This window comes from Galeopterus variegatus, unplaced genomic scaffold, assembly GCF_000696425.1.
Source record: "Galeopterus variegatus unplaced genomic scaffold, G_variegatus-3.0.2 Scaffold7964, whole genome shotgun sequence".
Lineage (NCBI taxonomy): Eukaryota > Metazoa > Chordata > Mammalia > Dermoptera > Cynocephalidae > Galeopterus > Galeopterus variegatus.
The window spans coordinates 48321-71530 of NW_007734075.1; the positions used below are offsets into that span (position 1 = coordinate 48321).

General features: G+C 40.4%; 1 protein-coding gene across 1 annotated transcript in view; it reads right to left on the reverse strand.

Annotated features, from left to right (window-relative positions):
• The window catches only part of SLC1A1 (solute carrier family 1 (neuronal/epithelial high affinity glutamate transporter, system Xag), member 1), a 38213-nt gene extending 22421 nt beyond the window's left edge, over window positions 1–15792 (reverse strand). Inside the window, exons 1-2 of the mRNA XM_008592496.1 lie at window positions 15753–15792; window positions 12832–12972 (exon numbers count right to left, since the gene is read on the reverse strand). Coding sequence (XP_008590718.1) covers window positions 12832–12972; window positions 15753–15792 — 181 coding nt within the window. The remainder of the gene's footprint in view (window positions 1–12831; window positions 12973–15752) is intronic.
• Window positions 15793–23210: the final 7418 nt, after the last annotated feature.

Sequence of the window (23210 nt, forward strand, 5' to 3'; positions counted from 1 at the left end):
TTCTTGACAGTGAAACAATTAAAATATGTAAGGAACAACAATGACAAAAATTCAAGAGAAATTGGAGGCTGTAATTCAAAAACAAATGAACTATCACATACTTGATTTAGGTCTCTTAAAAAAAAAAGCAAAAAATAATGCAAATATACAGGTTTTCTACGTATATTATATGATTATAAAATGTGCCTATTTCATTATAGAGCTTAGCATATTATTATTATTGTTTTTATTGAAATATAATTGATTATACATATCTGGGGGTACAGTGTTGAATATCGATACCTGTGTGCAATATGTGATACTTAAATCAGGATAATTATATATTTCTCATTACACAATGTTAACATTTTTTTTGTCGTCCTTTACCAATTTCTTGCTAATCCCCCTCCCCCTCCCCCTTTCTCACCTCTGGTGGCCTCATTCTTTTCTCTCCTTTTGAAAATTCAATGAATTATTGTGGTTGTTGTATCTTTCTTATTTGTTTTATTTAATTTTTTAGCCCACTTATGAGTGAGGATATATGGTATTTTTTTATCTATGCCTGGCTTATTTCACCCAACATAATTTTCTCTAAATTTATCCATGTTGCTGCTAATGGCAGAATTTCATTCTTTTTTATGGCAGGGTACTATTCCATTGTGTTTATATACCACATTTTCCTTATCAAGTCTTCTGTTGATGGACAGGTAGGTTGGTTCCAACTTTTAGCTGTTGTAAATAGAGCTCCGATGGGAGTGCAGGTATCCCTTCAACATGATAATTTCCATTCCTTTGGATATATATACCCAGCAGTAAGATTGCTGGATCAAATGGCAGTTCTATCTGTAGTTGTCTGAGGAACCTCCATACTGTTTTCTGTAATGGCTGCACTAATTTACAGTCCCACCAACAGTGTAGGAGTGTTCCCCTACTCCACATACTCACCAGCATATGCTATTCTCTGTCTTTTTGATAATGGCCAGTCTAACTGGGGTGAAATGATATCTTGGTGTGGTTTTGATTTGCATTTCTCTGATGCTTAGTGATGTTGAGCATTTTTTCATCTGTCTGTTGGCCATTTGCATATCTTCCTTTGAGAAATGCCTATTCAACTCTTTTGCCCATTTTATAATTGGGTTACTTGGTTTTTTTCCTGTGAAGTTATTTCAGTTAGATGACCAATCTAAGTAGCTTCTAGCCCTCAAGGTCCTGAAAAGTGACAGAGTCACATGGTAGCTACAGAACTGTTCTTGGGTATGTGTTTGGTTCCCTCTCAGACTTTTCTTCCAGAAGTGAAACAAATTAAATCTGTGTGTGTAACTGTTTCCAGCATTAGCTTAGTAGGTCTTAATTTGTCTTAATGATTTGGCCATGGGCTGGTGCCTCTATTTGTGCTCCAGGACTCAGGTGGCAATAAAAGTCTTCGTAATAATCAGATCCTTGGTGGAAATAGCTTCAACAAATACATCTCCAAGCAGTCAGCCAGCTCCTCTCTGCAGGAGCACAGCAACCATCTGGTAGTCACTTTTGGGAAGAGCTTTATTTCCCATTTCTCTAATCCACCTCAGTCCTACAGTTTTCCTGGATATCTCAGAAATTTACTCAAATCAACAAATGTATCTCTCTGCAGGAGCACAGCAACCATCTGGTAGTCACTTTTGGGAAGAGCTTTATTTCCCATTCCTCTAATCCACCTCAGTCCTACAGTTTTCCTGGATATCTCAGAAATTTACTCAAATCAACAAATGTATTTCTCTATACTCTATAGTTGCCCCTCTACCTCTTTAGTCATCGACGATCAGGGGCAGAGCTGTCCCCCAAATCCAGGCTCTTCTATGATTTATAGTGCATTGTTATTTATAGTGCATTGTTGGGGATAAGGGTGGTGACCACTGTAGAGGGAGGGAATGTATTCAGGGAAACAGCCTAATTTTAAAAAAATTCTACAATAGGAACATTACAGAGCTTAATGATTATAAACTGTCTGGATAGTCTAAACACCCCACCTGCCAATAATAATGATGATGATGATAATTAAAATAAAATTGATGACAACAGACACTACGTGAACAGTGACTGCATGTTAATACATCATCTCCTTTTATTTTCATGATAGCCCTATGAGGCAGGCATTGTTATCACCATTTTACAGAGGAGAAAGCTGTAGCTTAGAAAGGCTAAGTAACATAAGTAACATGGTCATAAAGCTGGTGAGGTGAGTGGTGGAGCTCTCACCCAATCCCAATCCAGGTTTGACCCCAAAGACCGTATCCTTAAGCACTGTGCCACACTGGCCTCATCTATATGCTGCAAAATTCAAGACCAGTGCTGCCCAACAGAACTTCCTGTGATGGTGGAAATGTTCTGTATTTGTGCTGTCTATCACAGTATCCACGAGCTACATATGGCTAGTGAGCACTTGAAAGGTGGCTAGTGTGACTGAGGAAATGAATTTTAATTTTAATTAGTCCCAAGTAAAATAGCCACATGTGGTTAATGTCTGTCACAATGGACAGCACAATCGCTAGACCCTGCCACAGTGTTCAGTATTTCGTGGGTGCTCAACAATGTTGAGCCAACAAACTCAAGCTTAACATCATTATAAGACAAAGTAAAACCTCTTTACCTTGCCAGCACAGGGGCAGGGGAGAGGAAGACAATAAACTACAATCTCCTGGCATGAAGTTCCCTCACTGAGCTGACCATATTGCTCTAAGGCTGAAGGCTTATGTTTCTCTGGGTCCCCAGTGCATTAAGTAAGGTGCTCCGTGAATGTTTGTACTTGAAACTTTCTACAGGACAGAAAGAACTGCATTTTTTACAGATAATCTTTCCCTTACAAACTGAGCTGATTTCAAAGGTCCACTTGGGTGTCAGAAATTTGGGACTCAGCAGGTATCTCCTTAGAAACCATTATACATGGTGGTTTGGTTCAGTTCCCAGGGTAGCCAACAAAAACACTTCACCCATAAAAGGCCTCCATATGAAAACGTATTTAGCATTAGTGTTTCTCAACCTGTTTTTTTCATTATTGTATGCCCCTCTCCCCTAAAGCCTTTTAGATATTTTTTTCTAATCACCACCCCCATGAAATTTTAATACCACTAACTGTATGTGTTTATATACTAAATGAATAGATGTGCTTTTTACATAAAAAGGGCAAAATTCCTCTCCTCCCCCCAATAGCTTTTGCTTCCTTTGGGGCAATACTGCCCTTGTGAGAACTCGAGGTCTCGCTCAACAAATGAGGGCTACTCCACAGGTGTGGTAATCTAAGCACTAGACCCTGAAGATGGCACCTCTCCATCACTTACTCGGGGGGAGGTCACACAGCATGCCCACCTTAGTCCCAAACAGGTAAAAACATCACCGTGCTTTATTTTTGGATTTTCATTCTCAACAGCCACCTGGGCCATCCCTGCTCTCAGGTCACCCCTGGTGCCTAGCAAGAGCTAGAGGACAGCCTCTATTTACAGTCCTCTCCCAGACTCATTTCTCCTGGGAGCTGATGGCTGTCCTATGGGAGCTGACAAATGGGAGGGGACTGTGCACTCCTACATTACAAAGCAGGCTTGATGGGATCTGCACAGAAATCAACAAACAGCAAGTGTTAAAAAAACGCTTATGGCAAGTGGACAGCAATGTTATGTCTGTTGAATACAATGACCAAAAAGATCTGTGACAGATTTGGAATTTTAAAAACTGGATTTTCCCCATTCAGTTTTAAAACTAGATGCTTTGTGGGCCGACCCTGTGGCTCACTCGGGAGAGTGCGGCACTGGGAGCGCTGAGGCTGCGGGTTCGGATCCTATATAGGGATGGCCGGTGCGCTCACTGGCTGAGCGCAGTATGGGTGACACCACGCCAAGGGTTGTGATTCCCTTACCGGTCACAAGAAAAACAAAAACAAAAACAAAAAACTTGATGCTTTGTGAAGCCCTGGTGCAAAGAACAGGCTTTCGGAGGAGACTGAGGTGTCCCCAGGCTGAAGTGACCATGAGGGACCTGATGGGGCAGGTGACACCTGAACTGGGCAGAAGAAGGTGAGCAGGATTCCAGTTACAGTGAGCCCAAGATCATCCTTTAAATCTAGAGATAGTTTTGAGGCCAGACTGTGGCCTAGAAACAGGGATAAAATTCAAGATTGTCCTTGGAAGTTAGGAACACCTATTAGCTCTTTATTTTAGGAAAAAGCACTTGCTTTCTTCACCCCAGGAGGAGGCTCTCATGAGCTGGGGTGTGGGCTCCTGGCCAAAGCAATAATCTTCTGAACTTTTTATAAAAACACTACAAAGGAAGCAGTTGCCTGGGCTAAACAATAGCATGTTTTAAAAATAAAAACCCGAGGGCAAAAGACTCCTCCGAGAGCTCTCTGATTAAGTTGCCAGCCACTGCAGTACAAAGTTTTTGTGACAATCTCTCTCCGCCTTGCTATTTAGGTGTCAAAACTAACTCCCTTATTTATAGTTTTTTTTAGTCTGGCATTTGATGGTGCTTCACAATTGTGAATGGGCATGACATCCAAGAAACTCACTGTTGTATGTGAATTAAAATCCGCTATGTGCTGTCACTAGCAGAGAGGCCACCTGCATATAAGAAAAAAGCATGGTGGTGGTGGGACAGACAGGCCTCAAATCCCACCTTCTCCTCCCAGACTCAGTTTCCCCATCTATAAAATGAAGGTAGATATATGCCTATACGTTCTTGAGGGTAATTGTAAGGAGCAAAGTGAACCACCTCAGTTTGCACGGCTGTTGTGAGGATTAGAGATAACATCTATGACATGTCTAGCACAGTGCCTAGAACTTAGTTTGTACTCAGTAAATAGCCCCCATTATTAATGAATAAATGATACATGTGACATGAGTGATGGAAAGCACTCAACCAGCATTAACTCATTCATTCCCTCACTCATCCCTTCATTACAGGGTCACTAAACAGACCTTTAAAAAACGTAATACAGGTAATTTTACACTCTGGTATAACCCCTCGAGTGGCACAGAAGATAAAATAGAAAATCCTTACTCCAGCAAACGAGACCCTGCAGGAGCGAGACCCTGGAGGAGCGACACCCACCTGCCTCTCCAGCCTCACCTTGTGCCACCTTCCAGTCTCCTCACTTCTTCAGTCCTGCCTCCAGCAGACCAAGCTCCTTCCCACTTCAAGGCCATTGCATAGCCTCTTTTCTCTGCCTAAACTGCTTTTCCCCACTGTGAATATTTGGCTTTTAAGTCTTTTCCTCAGAGTCCTTCCCTGAGTGTCCAGGCTAAACGAGGCTGACCTGATTTCCTTGCTTGGCATCCTGTGCGTACCATGTTTCAAGGTTTTTATCATGAGGTTGTTATTCAACATTCATCTTTCTCACTAGACTATAAGCTCCATGAAGGCAGGAGGCCTAGCTATCTGCTCGTTCACCTCTGTATACCCAATGCCCAGCACGTAGGAGAAGCTCAAATAACATGTTGATCAAATGAGTAACATACTTATGCACGGTTGCCTGTCCCAGATCTCTCTTCTAGGCTCTGACATCTGGGCAGAAGAATGTTCCAGAAAGGAACTAGTCAGTCCCAGGTGCTGCCCTTATGATCTGTGTGATGTTGGAAAAGTGGCTTAATTTCTCTCCAACCTCCTGTTTCCTTATCTGTAAAGATGAAGATAAGGTCCCACCTACTTTACTACTTCATAGTGTTGCTATCAGGATTAAATAAACATGTTCACAATTTTTAAACTATAAAATGCTTCTTTTACTCCCCAAGGGAAAACAAGGCTGGAAATTATCTCACTTGTTAATCCACGCCACAGGGAAATCTCTACAGCCTCGATTAATGCCCCTGGGATGTTAAAAGGGGAGAGAAAAGGCAGAGAGGAGCACACAAAATATATTTCTGTGCATGCTTCTCCTGTGACATCTATTTTTTCTTAGAGATATTAATACAAAGAACTCCCTTAAAATAAGTTACATCAGCATCCCAGACTATTCTGTGAAGTTAACAAAATACACTGGTCCTCAGGCAGAATCAACTAATGGTCAAAACTTTGCAGCCTCTGTCAGCTGGCCCACATTCGATGTTCAAAGCATGCATCAAGGAGCAGTTGGCCGGTCTGGTTCTTCAGCAGTCCGGGAGCTGTTTTAACATTCTTTTGATAACACAGAATGTGGTGGTATCTGTAGTTGGGACCAATTTTTCAGAAGACCCCAGGAGCTTTTGTAGGGGGCTTATTGTTCAATAAAAGCATTAAACACACCCGAGAGGATCTAAGGAACTCAACTGTTCTCTTCCAAAGCCCATACAAATGCTTTGACATCAGCAGCTAGCTAATGGCTCAATGACAGTTCTCTGGTTTTTGTCCACAACCTAATTATTACTGAGCTCTCTTTCTGCATCTCCTTATCCTACAAAATTGGTAGCTCAGGCTTCTAGGCAGAAGCTTCTTATATGCTGGTTAACTTTACAGACTAGTGGCAGAGCAAGTCTTTTTATATTGTTTTCGTTTCCAGAACAAATGCATTTGGACCACTTGCATGTGTGTAGTTCAATTCTAGGATTGGCTCTGTAGCTTCTGGTGCCAATTCAGGAACTTTCTAGAGACTTCTGACAGTATCAGACAAAAAAGAGTAAATGAAAAAATTACATTGCACTCTAAATGCACTATGACACTATTATCCCTATTTTACAGTTGAGGACAAGTTAAGTAACTTTTTCCAAGGTTTCACAGCTGGTAAATGGCAGAAGTGGAATTCACACCCAGGCAGTGTGGCCCCTAAGTCTACGCTCTTAACCACTAGACTCTCCGGCCCCTCTAGGATGGATACTTGGACACTTCCCCACCTGAAGCTTGGTCAGTGTTCCTCTGTAGAGAACGGCACAGGTGGGAATCACTGCTATAACTTGCTTTTTCTTGTGCCTAAGGCTCAAGTCCACACCCCCTAGCAAGGTGCATGAAGCTGATGACGCCACATGCTCCACCTTCCATCCAATTTTCCTCCCCGTGTTTCCAGCATTCCAGTTAAAGTCTCACTGTCCTCCCAAGATGCTTTGTTTTCTGCTATTTTCTTTGGCAGGTGTGCCCTTCCTCTCCCTTTCACTTGATTCCTATCCTTCCTTCAAAATCCCACCCCAGTGTCCCCTCACTGTCCTCATTCCCACAACGCACTTTTCACACAGCATTGTAAAGTACTTTCTCTTTCTTTCTGGGGATAGGACTTAACTTTATATCTTGTGTGACTGGCATAGAACCCAGCTCATCAAAGATGGAATGAATGAATGGATGGATGGATGGGTGAATGAATGGTCTCCCAGGTCCACATATTCAAAACATAGGAGGGTACTTAGAATCCCTGCATGGGATTTTTTTCATTAAGAAACGAAATTGGTTTACCTTATAGTCTCACAGAGTTGTGAACCAGTCTGGTACCGGTTTAGGCAGAAGGAAGGCCCCTTCGTGGTTAAGTCTCTGGGCTTCATTGTCTCAGGGAAATTGGTTTACCTTATAGTCTCACAGAGTTGTGAACCAGTCTGGTACCGGTTTAGGCAGAAGGCAGGCCCCTTCGTGGTTAAGTCTCTGGGCTTCATTGTCTCAGGGAAAGACTGAAGCAGGATACATTTATCTACTGCTACATTTCATTTTATTATTGTGCAAGTGGCACATTCATTATGGAAATTCTATTCCTTAAATGCTATGTGCCCCTTTAGTCTTTGGAGGTAAGGCACTATAGAAATCAAATATTTTAAGTCCTCTGATTTCAGTAACTGTGCTCTAACTCAATGCAAATTTCTTGATGATCTTAGGGAAATGTTTAATTTATGTGAGCAAAACTGCTTAGGCTACTTTATTTTCCTGGTTCCCAAGCAGGGCGGAGGAAAGAGATAGGAGGCACTTACAATTCAGGAAGAGCCCACTGGTTCCAGATGTGACAAAGGAGGCAAGAAGACTCTGCAGTCTTAGGCTACAACCTTTCCTTCCCTGGTGTGCAGTTTTAAGTTTATAAACCACGCTGAAATGGCAATTTTCATAGAAACTGAACTGTATAACAAACCACCAGTGTTTCAAGAGAAGCATGCATACTTCCCCCACAGCTGAAGTTGACATTAAATGCTCTTAGTCACCTGTTTATGAACAGTAGCTCATATCTGATAGCAAGTTGTACAACCAAGTGATATGTACCTCCTCACATCGTACATCTTCTTGCCAGTGGGGGACTCCTGGACCTGGGTCCATGGCCAGGTGGGTGGCAGGACCTCACCCTCTTAGAGGTGGCTTTCTGTTAGTCCGTTTTTATGTAGTTAGGGTAACAAATATTTGTTGAATAAAACTGAGCCCTGTCTCAGGGAGGCACAAGGTATGGTTCTTTCCACTGGAGGATGTGAGATCGTTTCCAGGTACACAGCTGCCTCTGAGTAAATGAATATGTAGCCTTAAAGACATGCCTTTCCTGGCCCAAACCATCCAAGTGTGTTATCTCCTGCAAAGCCTGAATTTAAATGTAAGGTTCTCCAAAAACCTTGACCAACTTCCCTTTCTTCTGCTCCATCCTCTATTTTCATTGCCTGGTGTGGTGGTTTATTTTGTTACACGGATTCAGTGTCAACTTGACTGTGTCTTGAGAGTTAGAATCTAGCCTTGCCTTTCATCTGCAGCAGGGGTCACCTGCTGGCTGGCCTCCTGTTTTTGTAAATGTTTCATTGGCACACAGCCACCCCCGATCAGTTACGTACTGTCCATGGCTGCTTTCCCATGACAAGTAGAATTGGTAGTTGGAAAGAAACAGTATGGCCCTCAAAGCCTAAAATATTTACTATCTGGCCCTTTATAGAAAAACCTTGCTCACTCCTGCTTGAAAGGCACCCTACTCACATATGTATTCTACATCTGCCTGTTGTTTAATGAGTACTGTTTATATCTAAGCTTTTAGGAGGCTTAAAATTTTTTTTGGTTAAAAGGTAGAGGAAATCTGCTCTATGATTGATCAAGCCCTAAAAATGTTGAAATCCTGATGTAGAAGCTGGAGTAATGATCATTTAAAAGTCTGGAGCAATTAAAAAAAAAAATCTTTGAAGGGTGGAGATTTATCTTTGAAGAAGCTCCCCAAACATGTAAATCCAATCACTCATCCAGTGCTCTTGCAGGAACTGTAAAGTCATTGATAGAAGAATGTAAATGTTTTCTCCTGATGGCTAGTGTATGGTCACGTTACTTGCATTGCTCGTAAGACTCATGATCAGTGGCTTGGGGGAATGAGGGAAGGAAAGGAGGGAGTTTTCTTGGTTTGGTATAAACCTGGAATGCACTGAGCTGCAAACTGGTGCTGCTTCAAGGAGCTGTGTGTGCTCCTTCTTGAGGAGCCGTGTGTGCTCTTGCTGAAGCAGGCATCTGTAGGAAATCCAGAGCTGAGGCTCACAGGAATGGTTAGGAATGAGCTTCTGGAAGAGCAAATGTGCACAGGAACTGGCAGGGACTTGGCCTAGCCTGACCTGGACAGACTCCAAGTTCTACAAGCTGGGTGGGTATGTAGTAACTCAGCAGTCACTGTCATACTGATTCTCCCTGAGCTCCTGAGGGCCCACAAAACTATCTTCTGTGGCTGCCAGGGGGGTTTTCTCTGAAGTGGATATTCCACACTGGCAAGCATCCCCGGAAGAGGAATCAGGAAACAGGAAGGCCTGTGTGATAGGGAAACTTCCTTCTCAGAACCCGTTGTCAGGTGCTGGGTCTTGGGGTGCACCAGTGCTTGGCACATCTTCATGTGGAGGCATAAGCTGGCCTCAGCCTCCTGGAGAAAGGCTGGCAGCTAAGCAGAGGGGCAGCCCTGTAAGGGACCCTGGAAGAGCCCCTTCGGGGAGTAGCTGGATGTCACCACCAGGGTTTCATCTACTTTTGGTCATTCCCAAACTTTTAGCGCAGCTTTGTCCCAAGTAGCAGTCTGGTCTCGGCTGCACTCTGGAGAATTAAGCTCTTGCTCCTCTATTAGGATGCATGGGCAAAGGGGGCGCTCCTCAGTATCTGAGGTGTGACAGCAGCTGCAGCAGACACCAGGGGGTGCAGCTGCACCCGGTGGAGCACAACCGGCCCTGGCGGTGGTGGAGAGCAGGGGCCTCTTCCTGAGCACAGCTAAGAGCATCCGGGAGGGCTGCTAGGGGGACCTCTGGGAGTAGGACAGGAGGTGCTGTTCTGTTCCTGTACTGGTCGTAAGAGGTTCCAGTTGTCATAATTTGGGTATTAAAGAAAATATGTCCTGAATTTAAACTCACTGGCTGGGGAGACCTGGACCAGGATTTTTCCAGAGCCACAATTCTCAGGCATGTTCACAAGCCATTTCCCCTGCTATTTCTCTGGTGGTTTGACATAAACACGGCTGACAAACCTAACTCTTAACAGGCCCCAAGCACAGATATTCCTTGGCACGGCTGCAGTGTGTTCTTCAGGATGTAAATTAGGGGTAGAATTCTGTCCGTTAGTGCCCACACTGCCTGTCTCTGAAAATGCCTTGAGATTATATATCTACTGTGCCTTTTCTCTCTCCTTTCTTTTTCTGTTTTACAGTAATTCGAGACATTATGTCATTTTATCCCTACCTAATTACATATGCATTTAAAAAAATAGATTTGCTTATATAACTACATGATATTATCAACTTTAACACAATAATCAACAATTTCTTGATACTATCTAATAGCCAGTCTATATTCAAATTTCCCTGATGAACATGACCTCTTACCATCACATAGAGGGATTCTTCCTGTTTTTTTAAAAAAATAGCTATCAAGTATTTTTATATCACCAGATGTTCTTTTTTTTTTTTCTATCTATTAATTTAGCAGGAAAGTTTCTTTTATGTACACTATCCAGTGCGCCACCGGGCCGGCCCATCAATTATGAATATTTTTCTTGGGAGAGTCCAAGGCTTTCATCATGTTCTCAAAGGAGTCCACATAAAGATTAACAATCTTTGATGAAGACAAACTTCTAAGGGATTATAACCACAATGACTACAGGGGCCAGGTAGTTATGTAAAAGAGTGAAGTGAACAAGATATTAGGTAATAAGGAGTGGTGGGGACTAAGGCATAATAAAATGCATTTGCTCTAACTAAATAGAGTAGCTGTCTCTTGACTCCAGACCACTGTTGGTGTGTAGAAACGGGTCCAGTGTTTCCAGATACTATTTTTTTCTCAGAGAAAGCCAGAAATATGGATATTTACATGAAATCTTCCAAATTTTAAATGCTTACTACAATTTAAAGTTAAAACAAAAACAGAAACATACTACATGGGTCTGCTGCTTTGTCCCTAAGGCTGCTAGCCTTAAAAGAAACCAGGCATTTCAAGGCATAGTTAAATACATAAATAAAAATAATTCAGTATTCTCTTTGGGCACCTAATAAGCCCCAAACACCAAGACTATTTAAGAACACAGCTCCTAATGGAATCTAGTCTGATTGGTGTTTGGCACTTGGGAAATTCAGCTGCTAAAACTGACAACTCTTCAAGCAATGCAGTCGCTGGGTCCAGCAGATCCTGACATCCACCCTCCCTTACCCCCGGTCCATGTCCAGTATACAAAAATGATCAGTTCCAGGCCTTTTCAGTGGCAATGGAAAGAAATGTTCCAGAAGAGGACAAGCCAAGACTCATAATTTCATGTTTACCTAGAACCTTGATTTTCAAACCTGTGATTGTCATGCCACATTTTACCAACTGCCAGAATTAAAACAAGTACATGAAACTACGGAGTACACAGGAAGCTTACCAAACCTGGACAAATGACACTTTTGTAAACCAAGTTAATCTCTATCTACATAAGGGAGCTTGCTCTTTAAAGGAACCCTGCAATATAATGACCAATAAGAGAAACATCATTTCTAAATTCAATTGTGTCACAAGTCCAGATTTTAAAATATTAGGCTTTGAGAATATGGTGCAAACCTATAATTAAACTTTTCCCACAGCACTTGGCTGCTGGTCCCCATGCAAATTTCCAGGGCAGATATGTAACAAGTTCTGAGTTCTGTGGAGACGTGGAAGTGAGTGAGGCAGAGGGACCACGAAGGCAGCTCCTCACAGGTAAGGGGGCAGGACAGCTGTAGCTGGGAAACACATGAGTAAACTACTAAACACATGATCAAAATGGACAACCATTTTTCTGAGGACTCTAGCTGACATTTAAATGACCAAATATTCTTTTTTCCCTTGTGTGCCCTATATCTATCTATATTTTCAAACAAAAGCATTTTATTTATAATATGTTTGAAAATGGCATCTTTCGGGCCGGCCCGGTGGCGCACTGGAGAAGTACGCCGCTTGGGAGCGTGGCGGCGCTCCCGCTGAGGGTTCGGATCCCATGTGGAGACCGGTTCCCGCTCACTGGCTGAGCACGGTGCAGGTGCAACACCGAGGGTTGCGATCCCGTTGCCGGTCCCCGGTACGGGCGCAACACAGAGGGTTGCAATCCCGTTACCGGTCAGTAAAAAAAAAGACAAAAAGGAAAAAAAAAGAAAAGAAAATGGCATCTTTCTCCCAAGACATCATACGCTGGTCAAATGAAGATTTGAGCTGTGGTGAAAAGTGCTATAGGTACAGCATACAAAAAAGCAATGCCACTTTCAGAATAATGAAATATTTCCACCCAAGCAAATATGACGGGCCTTCAGAAAGTTCATGGAAGGATTCGTATGATCTTTTAATTCAAATTTTCCATGAACTTTTCAAAGCACTCTCACATACCACACTTTCTAAGTGAGGAGTGTGTGTGTGATGCATCTGATGCGTTTCAATTTTTTCCATCATTAGAAAAGAAGAACTTTGGTGAAGTCTTTTTAAATAATCCTAGAGAACATCAGTTTTCTCAAGGTACCTGAAATCATGCTGGATACAATCAATGGCAAAATGATGAGTTTCAGCATCCTCATTAGAATTTCTCCAGGAAAAGCAAAGTAGAATTTCTCCAGACTTGAGAGCTTGCTGTATTCTCGAACCAAGATTCCTATGGCAATGCCTAAGAAAAACAAGAGTTGAAAAGAAGAAAAGATGAACATTGTCGAGTTCTCCTTACACAATGTGAAGGAAAAAAATACCAAAACAAACAAACAAACAAAAAGCAAATTTTAATGGCAAAAAAACCAGTTTAAGTCTCCCATGAGTCTGTAAAATTAGGACTTAAAAAAGTCACATTAAAAAAAATAGTGAGTAGAAGTACACATCATTCAGTAAATCTGTAAAAATTATTCTTCAGATAAAACCTTTTGTTTTCATTTCTTGCTGGTCAATTACATTTATTATAATGACAAAAATTCAAAGAATCCCATGAGAAAGAAAAATAATTCATCATCTTAGTCAATGCAATATAACTATATTGTTTTTACACACCACCTTTTTTTTCTGGTAGCTGGACAGTTTGGGGATCCGAACACATGACACTGGTGTTATAAAGACGCATTGTAACGGGCAAAGCTAACCGGCCAGCCTACACCACCCTTACTCTTTGTCTACCTGTGGAGATATTTTACAGTTTACATATCAGTTTGTATTTTTCTCATGTTTTTATCATAAGTACTCTTTTTACAATAAATTTTTATGGTACTCTTCCCTGTTTATGCAACTTTTATAATTTTAATAGCAACATAATATTCTATTAATTTGATTTACTTATCATATTACCAAACAACTATGTTTTCTAATGCTTTGTATTTTTTTCAGCTATTTCTACATAAGGACATGGTCAAGTTTATCTGATCAAGAGGCTTTTTTCTAAGTTTTTGATCCCGAGTACCTTATACACTGAGGCTTATAATTATGTGAGTGTAGGGACATGTTCATCATGTCTTAAGATGCTTATATGAAATCTTTCAGTTGTGTTAAAAACACAACTTAATGCTGATTTTGATAACTAAAAATTACACATTTAAAAATATTCTTTTTTTATCCTGTCCTAAAAAGTTCTAATGACATCTAATTTCTCCACGTTGTGTTAAAAACACAACTTAATGCTGATTTTGATAACTAAAAATTACACATTTAAAAATATCATTCTTTTTTTATCCTGTCCTAAAAAGTTCTAATGACATCTAATTTCTCCACACTCCCCTCCTCCCAACACGCACATCTTTTTTTTAAAATCAAGAAATAAGTGAGTTGGGATGATTTTCCCATCTTTTTTCCTTCATCAATGTCTGATGTGTGACAGCAAATTGGAAGTAAAATCACTAACGGTGGAAGATTCAAGGAGGATATCGCTGGATATGCAAATTCACAAACTCAAATACTGTAATTAGTTTGTGAAAATTCAGAGTTGTTTGGGCACAGCTAAAAACTCTAGGGCAATGAAAAGAGACATGAATTATAATTAATACAAAATTTTCCCTTAAATTCAGGTATCCTTTTCATGCTCACTAGTAGACCAAATAGATGAACCTCACAAGATGCATTTTGTGTTATAATCTTACCCTGAGCTTAATTTTATTTTCCTACATATTCCACCTTTGCCTTGATCTCCTTATTTTGTGAATACACTACTGAATGCATTTCTGGTCATTTAGTAGTATATGCACAATACTAAATTGTGAATGTACAATTTTAAACCATTTTTTGGAACAAACATATACACTTAAACATTTCTCAAACTGTAGCTAAGACAAAGACAAACAAAACAACTCTATTATCAATCCTATATGGTTCATATTTTAAAACTTGGTGTTAGGGACTTCTGAAAGGTTAAGAACACCAGGGATTCAAAACATTTTAAATAAATTTAAAAAGCATGACATCACTTCCTGTTTTATAAATTGCCTACGTTCATCTGTTCTATATGTACATACCTATATTATGCCATAAGGATACTCTAATGCTCAAAAAGGGCTTTAAAAAACAAACATTTCTCTCTCATGCAACTTAGGTTTCTTCAAGTAAATATTTGGCTTGTATGTCAAAGAAAGCTCAGTATGTAAAAATAAAGACGTGCCTGTGCTCAAAAACCAGCCACAAGAGCACTCTGTTGAGTAGTGAAAGAACTCCAAGTGACCAGATCTTGGGGTTTATATTACTAATGACTAACTGTGCCTCTAATCATCTCCACCCCAAATGAATGCAGGGTACTTAGGAAGAAATGTACTTGCTATTTTTCAACCTTTAGCCAGATATGGGTTTTTGTGGGAAAAATAAGAGTTGCCATGTGCCACGCAGAGAAGTTTGAAAGTAATCGAAGGTGCCATGCACGATGAATAGGTTACTGTATTTGCCAATTAAAACTTCCTACTGAGCTTTTCTTGAAGTTGAGTACCACAAATTGTACTCCAATATTTATTTTTTTACTGAGAAGAAGAATAGAAACCCCAACCTAGTGTTGGAAAAGCAGTGGGGAGAGTCAGTGATGTAACCCCAGGACCCTCAAGTACAAGAAGTGGTTGATGAATGACCTCACCTAGGAGTTGATACCTGGTGAATTGGTGTGTTTTATCTTGGTCTCCAACAAGCTTGGGAATAGATGCAGGACAAGGAAAATCACTGGATGATTTTCCAGGTCTCAAGATGAGGTCAGGATCTCACAGGGCACAACTCTTCCTTATCCATTAACAGAGTCAGAACCTTGGCCTGGATTAAGGAGCACAGAGAAATTCCCAAAGCCAAAGGCTGCTGACCTGGGAGTGTGCAGGCCAGTCCCATCTGGTAGGGCCAATCCCAGAACTAGAGAAGGTAAAGATCTACAACCTCCCTGAATGGTATAGGCCTATGGAGGCCTTCAGCAGGCCAACAAGGAATCCCCAAAGGTAAGGAAGTTACCTGGATCTTTGCAGCCCCAGCCATGGACCCAGGACACCATCCTTTGGCTTCCTTCCCCACACAGGCAAGACGATCCCAAGCAGGTACAGAGGTAGCTTGGGAAGAACACGTGTCAGATGAGCAGGCTCGAGCTCTGGTTTCACCACTTACTAGTTATGTAACCTGGGCTATAATTCTAACCTCTCCTATTGTCAAATGGTGGGAATAGGATGGGATTAGCTGCTTCAGAAGACTCTTCTAAAGCCCAAGGTGTTGTGATTACCTCTGAGCCTTGATTTCCTCAGCTTTAAAATGGAGTCACATGATCTCGGGTCCAAGAAAGCTGTCTGTCCTTTCTGCAGCTTTTATGCTAAATATAAGAATGATGGTAAAACAATGAAGAAAGAAACAAGGAGCCCAAGGTGTTGTGATTACCTCTGAGCCTTGATTTCCTCAGCTTTAAAATGGAGTCACATGATCTCGGGTCCAAGAAAGCTGTCTGTCCTTTCTGCAGCTTTTATGCTAAATATAAGAATGATGGTAAAACAATGAAGAAAGAAACAAGGGAGGGAAACAACTAAGACCCCAGCTAGGGATTCTTCTTCAAGTTCAAGTTCAAAGATGCAAGTTTAAGAGAGAAGATGCACAGAATGTCATCTCTTCATGCCCACATTGTCTGGATAAACAACTGCCAGTTCAGCAGCCTTGTCTCAGAGGTTCAGGGGTGATTTGTTTTTTATTTCTATATTTATAAAAAAATTATTGTTCAGGAAGCAATACTAGGAATCATAACAGAAAAAAAATCACATGTCATTACATCAGCCTATTTTTTCCAGGTCTTAATCAGTCCTTCCTCGTTATTATGCACACACACTTTTTATAGTTATAAAATTAACCGTAGTGTTGAATTGCATTTGACTCAGATTTATGAAAACAGCATTGTTCCTGTTTTGGGGTACTTGCAGAAAAGAGATTAAATCTTCTGTGGTTTTTTAATCAAAGCCCAAGAATAGTTCTCTGGTACACTAATTTTGGCTTGATTAAATAAGAATTATTGGCAAAGAAAAAATATTTTTAATTATCACTGAAATAGTTATCAAGCCATGCCATCATGCTAGGCATTATATTAAGTAAATTAACTATGTGCCTTTTTGCCCTCTGGAATCTAATCTAAGATTAAAGTGGATGACGAGAAAGTTAAGTATAGAGTAAACACTTATTAACAAATGACTATGTGCATACACTGGATAAATGAAAGAATGGTTTCTCTATCTTGTTCTTATGCTGTAACATATCTGTGCCCTTTTCTCATCATTTATTCTGTCGCTAAAGAGCTGAGTAGCTCCACCAATGCAAGCTCTTCACAGGAACTTAGGCTCAAAAGACAGATGTCTAAGTCTATAAAGCTTTTATTTTTTGTTTTCAAATCCTTTAAAAAATATTTATTTTATAGCAATATTATCAGAGCTTTACTGGAAATAAAAATAAGTGCAAAAATTACTTCACAAACTCACCAGCTCAAATACATGCAAGGTGAAATTGTTTTTACTTTTCCATATACTATTGCAGTTAACCATAAGATAATGGTTAACAATACTGAGCACATATTGTATGTCAGACCCTGTACTAAACACGTCAAATGAATTATCTTTTGTAATTTTTAATGCCTATGTAATTAATTTTTAGGATTTTTTGGGTGATTTTTTTAAATTGAGATAAAATTCATATAACATAAAATTTACCATTTTAAAGTGTACAATTCACTGGTTTTCTATATATTCAAAATGTTGTACAACCATTACCACTATCTAATTCCAGAACATTTCCATCACCTCAAAAAGAAACCCGGTACCTGTTAGCATCCACTCACCATTTCCCCCTCCTCCCAAGGGCCCCTGGTAACCACTAATCTATTCTCTGCCTCTACGGATGCCTACTCTGGCATTTTATATAAATGAAATGGTACAATATGTGGTCTTCTGTGGCTGGCTTCTTTCATTTAGCAAATGTTTTCAAGTTTCATCCATGTTGTAGCAGCTAAGTGGGTTTTTTTAAAGAAGCATTTTTAATTTAACATTATATCATAAGCATTTCCCCATGTTAAACATCTTCATTTTTTTAAAATGCTGAATACTATTACTTTTGATGTTTAGATGAACTTGATTCTTGACCATCAGCCAATTGTTAAACAGTTCAATCCCTGACATTCTTGCTGAATGTTGCTGACTTTTCCTAACAACCAAAGGGGACAAGCAAGAATATGATGCAAAGACTTCATATTATCATACATTTTCAGGTTTAAGGGAAGAAGGTACATTAAATAAATTCTTTTTAGTATCTAAATTCAAGAAAAAGCAATAACGAATTAACATTTATTAATATGAAACTATATGCCAAGCACTGTATTGAGTGCTAGAGGATTTGAAGGGGAGGAGTTAAAAAATAATACAATTTTGCTATTATTGAAATAATAAATGTCTTCCTTCATGGATGACTGTCCACTATCATCAGGAAATGTAGTTTGCACTGTTTTGCCAATAGCAGCAATGTCTACATTGAGTCATCTACCCCATTCTGTCTACCACCTACACTTAAGAATTCAGTCTGACTCAAGAAGAAAGTTGATTTTGGTGAGGATCTAATGGGTTTCTCTGGGATAGAGATGGGGGCCCATAGGAAAAACAGCTTTTTTCTAGCACATTACTGTGCTAAACCAGCACCTCTGTGCCCAATAAGAGTGACTGCTTCTCCTCCCAGCATTGTTGGTTCTTGAAGCAGCTCCTAAGTCACAGGTTACACTTTATTCTGCATCACTACCATGCTGAGTACACTTAGTTGTGCTTTCAGTGCTTTGAAAAATTAGTGATCCATATTGGAGGGTTTTGACAATTCAGTTTTCCAGACTTTTGGGTATCCACAATATTCCATTGTCCACTGTGATCCAAGGTGAAGGATGTTAAATAGTGAAAATGGGAATAGACTTAGGAAATGGATGTGCTAGTACTCGGTAATGAATTAGTTGGTTGAGAGTGGGGGGCAGTATAGATGAGGAAGAGAATGAAGCTCTGGAATTCTTGCTAGTTTTCTAGCTTGGACAACAGGGTGGAATTTGGGTAACTCTGAAGGAAGATGAGTTCAGTCGTGGATGAGACATTGAATTAAAGATGTTCAATGAACAAATGGATACGGGGGGGAATTAGTCCATTTTATGTTGCTATAACAGAATACCTGAGACTGGGTAATTTATAAAGAAAAGAGATTTATTTGGTTCACGATTCTGGGACAGCTGTGTCTGATGCAGGCCTCGGGCTGCTTCTACTCATGGCAGAAAGCAGCAGGCAGCTGGCGGGTACAAGCAGATCACATGGTGAGATGAAGCAAGACAGAGAGGGGAGGTGCCAGGGTCTTTTAAACAACCAGCTCTTGTGGGAACTAATAGAGGGAGAACTAATAGAGGGAGAACTCACTACCTCCATCCCCTAGAGAGAGCATTAATCCATTCATGATGGATCCACCCCCATGACTCAAATAGCTCCCAACACTGCCACATTGAAGATCAAATTTCCACATGAGTTTTTGGGGGACAATAACATCCAAACTCTATCAGTGGGTATAGAGCACCAGAAAGAGATGTGAACAAGGTATGTTGATATGGGTGTTGTTGACACAAATGTAACTAGAGGGGAAAGGGTGGATGAGGCCACATATATTACAGCCAACTCAGATTGTGAACTGGGAAGACATATAGCCCAGTATCTGAATGACCTCTTAGTACACTGTTAAGGTTAGGGGTCAGTTTATCAAAGCTCTGGCATCATCTATGTATAAATAGACTATCACCAACTTTGTTTCTTCCCACCTTCTTAAACATGATACTCTCAAAATATAAGTAAATCTAACTTGCATTTTTAATAAAACCAAATTCCAGTTTTCCAAGATTGTCCAGGAGAAAAGTATCTTCTCTTGGGAAGGGAATGTAGACCTCTCAGCTTTGAGTCTTGTTCTGGAAATGACTCCCTTAGAAAATCTCACTAACTCACACTATCATTACCACATCATGGCTCAATACATGAAAGTGTCCATTCTCTACCCTTAGAACAGTAGAAACAAAACTAGAAGGTTTAAATGAGACTTTACTAAAAGCTAGGGAATGACAAGTGGGAAATAAACACAAACGGTAATATGCATAGACTAAGCTGTGTAACAAGATGCCACTACTCATTCATTTTTAGTTGGTGACCCTGATAGGAAAGTCTCCTGATGTGATGATGCCGGTCTTACTCCAGAAAGAGTTTCATTTCTTTCATGTTCTAAAGTTCAAGTTCAAATTCCTACTTCTCAAATGGGGCCTTATACCGGAGCTATGGGTGGCCCCCACTGCCCAGCAGGAGGCAGGATCACGTATGGGGGCCTAGGCAGGAACTGTGGGAAGCACACCCCACCCCGTCTGAGATAAGACAGGAACACACATGTGGTCCTAGGCAGGAACTGCATGCCCTCCCTGGCAGAAGGCAGGAGCACAAGCAGGGCCCTAGGCAGGAGCTGTGGGCAGCATCCTCAGCCTGGAAGAAGGTAGGAGAAGGCAAAAAACACCACTTCCACACAAGTGGCCCACCACAGCCACTACCACAGCCATGGCTGCTGCAAAAGTGGCTTGTTGCCACAACAGAAGCCACAGCCACCATGCAGGCAGCCCACCAGCCACTCAACTGCATTGATACAAGGAGAGTCACAAGCAGAGACTGGAATAAGAAGAGGAAGTCTCTCTCTTCAAAGCCACTCCAGAGTAATAGAGGAGGCAACAGCTCTACCAAATGATGAGACATCAACATAGAGATATTAGAAATATGAATATCCAAGAAAATATGACACTACCAAAAGAATACAATAATTCTCAAATACCAGATCCTAAAGGGCAGGAAACCCTTGAAATGACTGAAAAGGAATTTCAAGCAACTATCTTAAGGAAACTCAATGAGATATGAGAAGCCTCAGTTAGACAACATAATGAAACAAGAAAAAAAATCCAGGATATGAAGTAGGAAATTTACAAAGAGATGAATACCTTAAAAAAGAATGTAGCAGAACTCATGGAACTGACAGATTCTTTCAACGAATTAAAAAACAGAACCGAGAGGCTTAAGCAGCAGGATAGAACAAGCAGAAGAAAACATTTCTGATCTTTAAAATAGTCTTTTCAAAATAACCCTGGTGAACAAAAAACAAAGGAAAAAAGAACTTTAAAAAATAAAGAAAATCTAAGGGAGCTAGCAGACAACCTTAAGCACACAAACTCCTGAATCATGGGTGTTCCAGAAGGGGAGGAGAAAGGAAAAGGTATTGAAAATCTATCCCATGATATAATAACTGAAAACTTCCCAGGTAGGAAGAGATATGGACCTTCAGATCCAGGAGGCCCAAAGATCCCCAAACAAGTTCAACCCAAAAAGATCCTCTCTGAGGCACATTATAGATAAACTGGCAAAGCTCAAAGACAAAGAGAATCCTAAAAGCAGCAAGAAAAAGCATCAAGTCGCCTATAAGGGAGGCCCTATCAGACTAACAGCAGATTTCTCAACAGGAACTCTACAGGTCAGAAGAAAATGGGATGATATATTCAAAATACTAAAAGAAAAAACTTCCAGCCAAGAATACTATACCCAGCAAGGCTATCCTTAAAAAATGAAAGAGAAATCGCATATTTTCCAAAGAAACAAAAACTGCAGGAGTTCACTACCACATGACCAGCCCTGCAAGAAATCTTCAAGGTAGTCCTGTATCTGGAATCTGAAAAATATTAACCACTACCAAGCTGTCAAGAAAGAACAAAACCTACCAGTAGAGCAAAAATGCAAATGAGAAAAAGAAAGAAACTAAATCTTACCACTTCAAAAAACCAATAAACATCAAAGATAAGCAATAAAAGGAGAAGAAAGGAACAAAAGATATTTAAAACATCCAAACAAAAATTGATAAAAAGCCAGGAGTATGACAATAACTTTTAATATCAATGGATTAAAAATGTAAATGGATTAAACTCCCTACGTGATAAAGTTTGTATGTGTGTCCCATCCAAAACTCATGTGGAAATTTGATCCCCAATGTGGCAGTGTTGGAAACTGATTGAGTCATAGGGGTGGATCCCTCATGAATGGATTAATGCTCTCCCTGGGGGGGGGGGATTAATGAGTGAGTTCTCACTCTATTAGTTCCTTCAAGAGCTTGTTGTTCATAGACCCTGGCACCTCCTCTCTCTCTCTCTCACTGCCTCTTGCCATGTGATCTCCTCATACTCACCAAGCTGCCTGCTGCTTTCTGCCATGAGTAGAAGCAGGCTGAGGCCCGTGCCAGATGCAGCTGTCCCAGAATCGTAAGCCAAATAAACCTCTGTTCTTTATAAATTACCCAGTCTCAGGTAGTTCTGTTACAGCAACACAAAACAGACTAATACACCACTCAAAAGACACAGACTGATTGATTGGATTAAAAAGGTAGACCAAACTACATGCTGTCTTCAAGAGAGACTCACCTCACTTGTAAAGACACACACAGACAAATAATGAAGGGATGGAAGAAGATACACCACATAAATGGAATGCAAGAACAAGCAGGAGTATATTGAATAAACTATATTGTTATATTGAATAAAATAGACTTTACACCAAAAACCATAAAAAGAGACAACAAGGGCCACTATATAATGATAAGGGATCCATCAAGCAAGAAGACACAACAATCATAAATATATATGCACCCAACACTGGAGCAACCAGATATATAAAGCAAACACTATTAGGCCTGAAGAAGGAGATAGACCCCAGTATGATAATAGTAGGGGACTGAACACCTCTCTCTCAGCACTGGACTGATCATCTAGGCAACAAATCAACAGAGAAACACAGGACTTAAAATACACTTTGGACTAACTGGACTTGGCAGACATCTACAGAACATTTCATCCAACAACTACAAAATATAAATTCTTCTCATCAGCACAGGGAACAGTCTCCAGGATAGACCATATGTTAGGTCACAAATCCACTCTCAACAAATTTTTTTAAAAAATTGAAATCATTTCCAGTATCTTTTCACATCACAATGGATTCAAACTAGAAATCAATAACAAATGAACCTCTGAAACTATACAAACATATGATAATTAAACAAGATGCTCCTGAACAACCTATGGGTCCAAGAAGAAATTAAAAGGAAATAAAAAAATTTCTTGAAACTAACAAAAGTACAGGCCGAGCCTGTGGCACACTCGGGAGAGTGTGGCACTGGGAGTGCAGCAGCGCTCCCACCGCGGGTTCGGATCCTATATAGTGATGGCCGGTGCAATGCGCTCACTGGCTGAGCGCGGTGCGGCTGGTCACACAAAAAAAAGGACAAAAAAAAAAAGAAACTAACAAAAGTAAAGATACATCATGCCAAACCTATAGGACACTGCAAAAACAGTACTAAGAGGAAAGATTATTG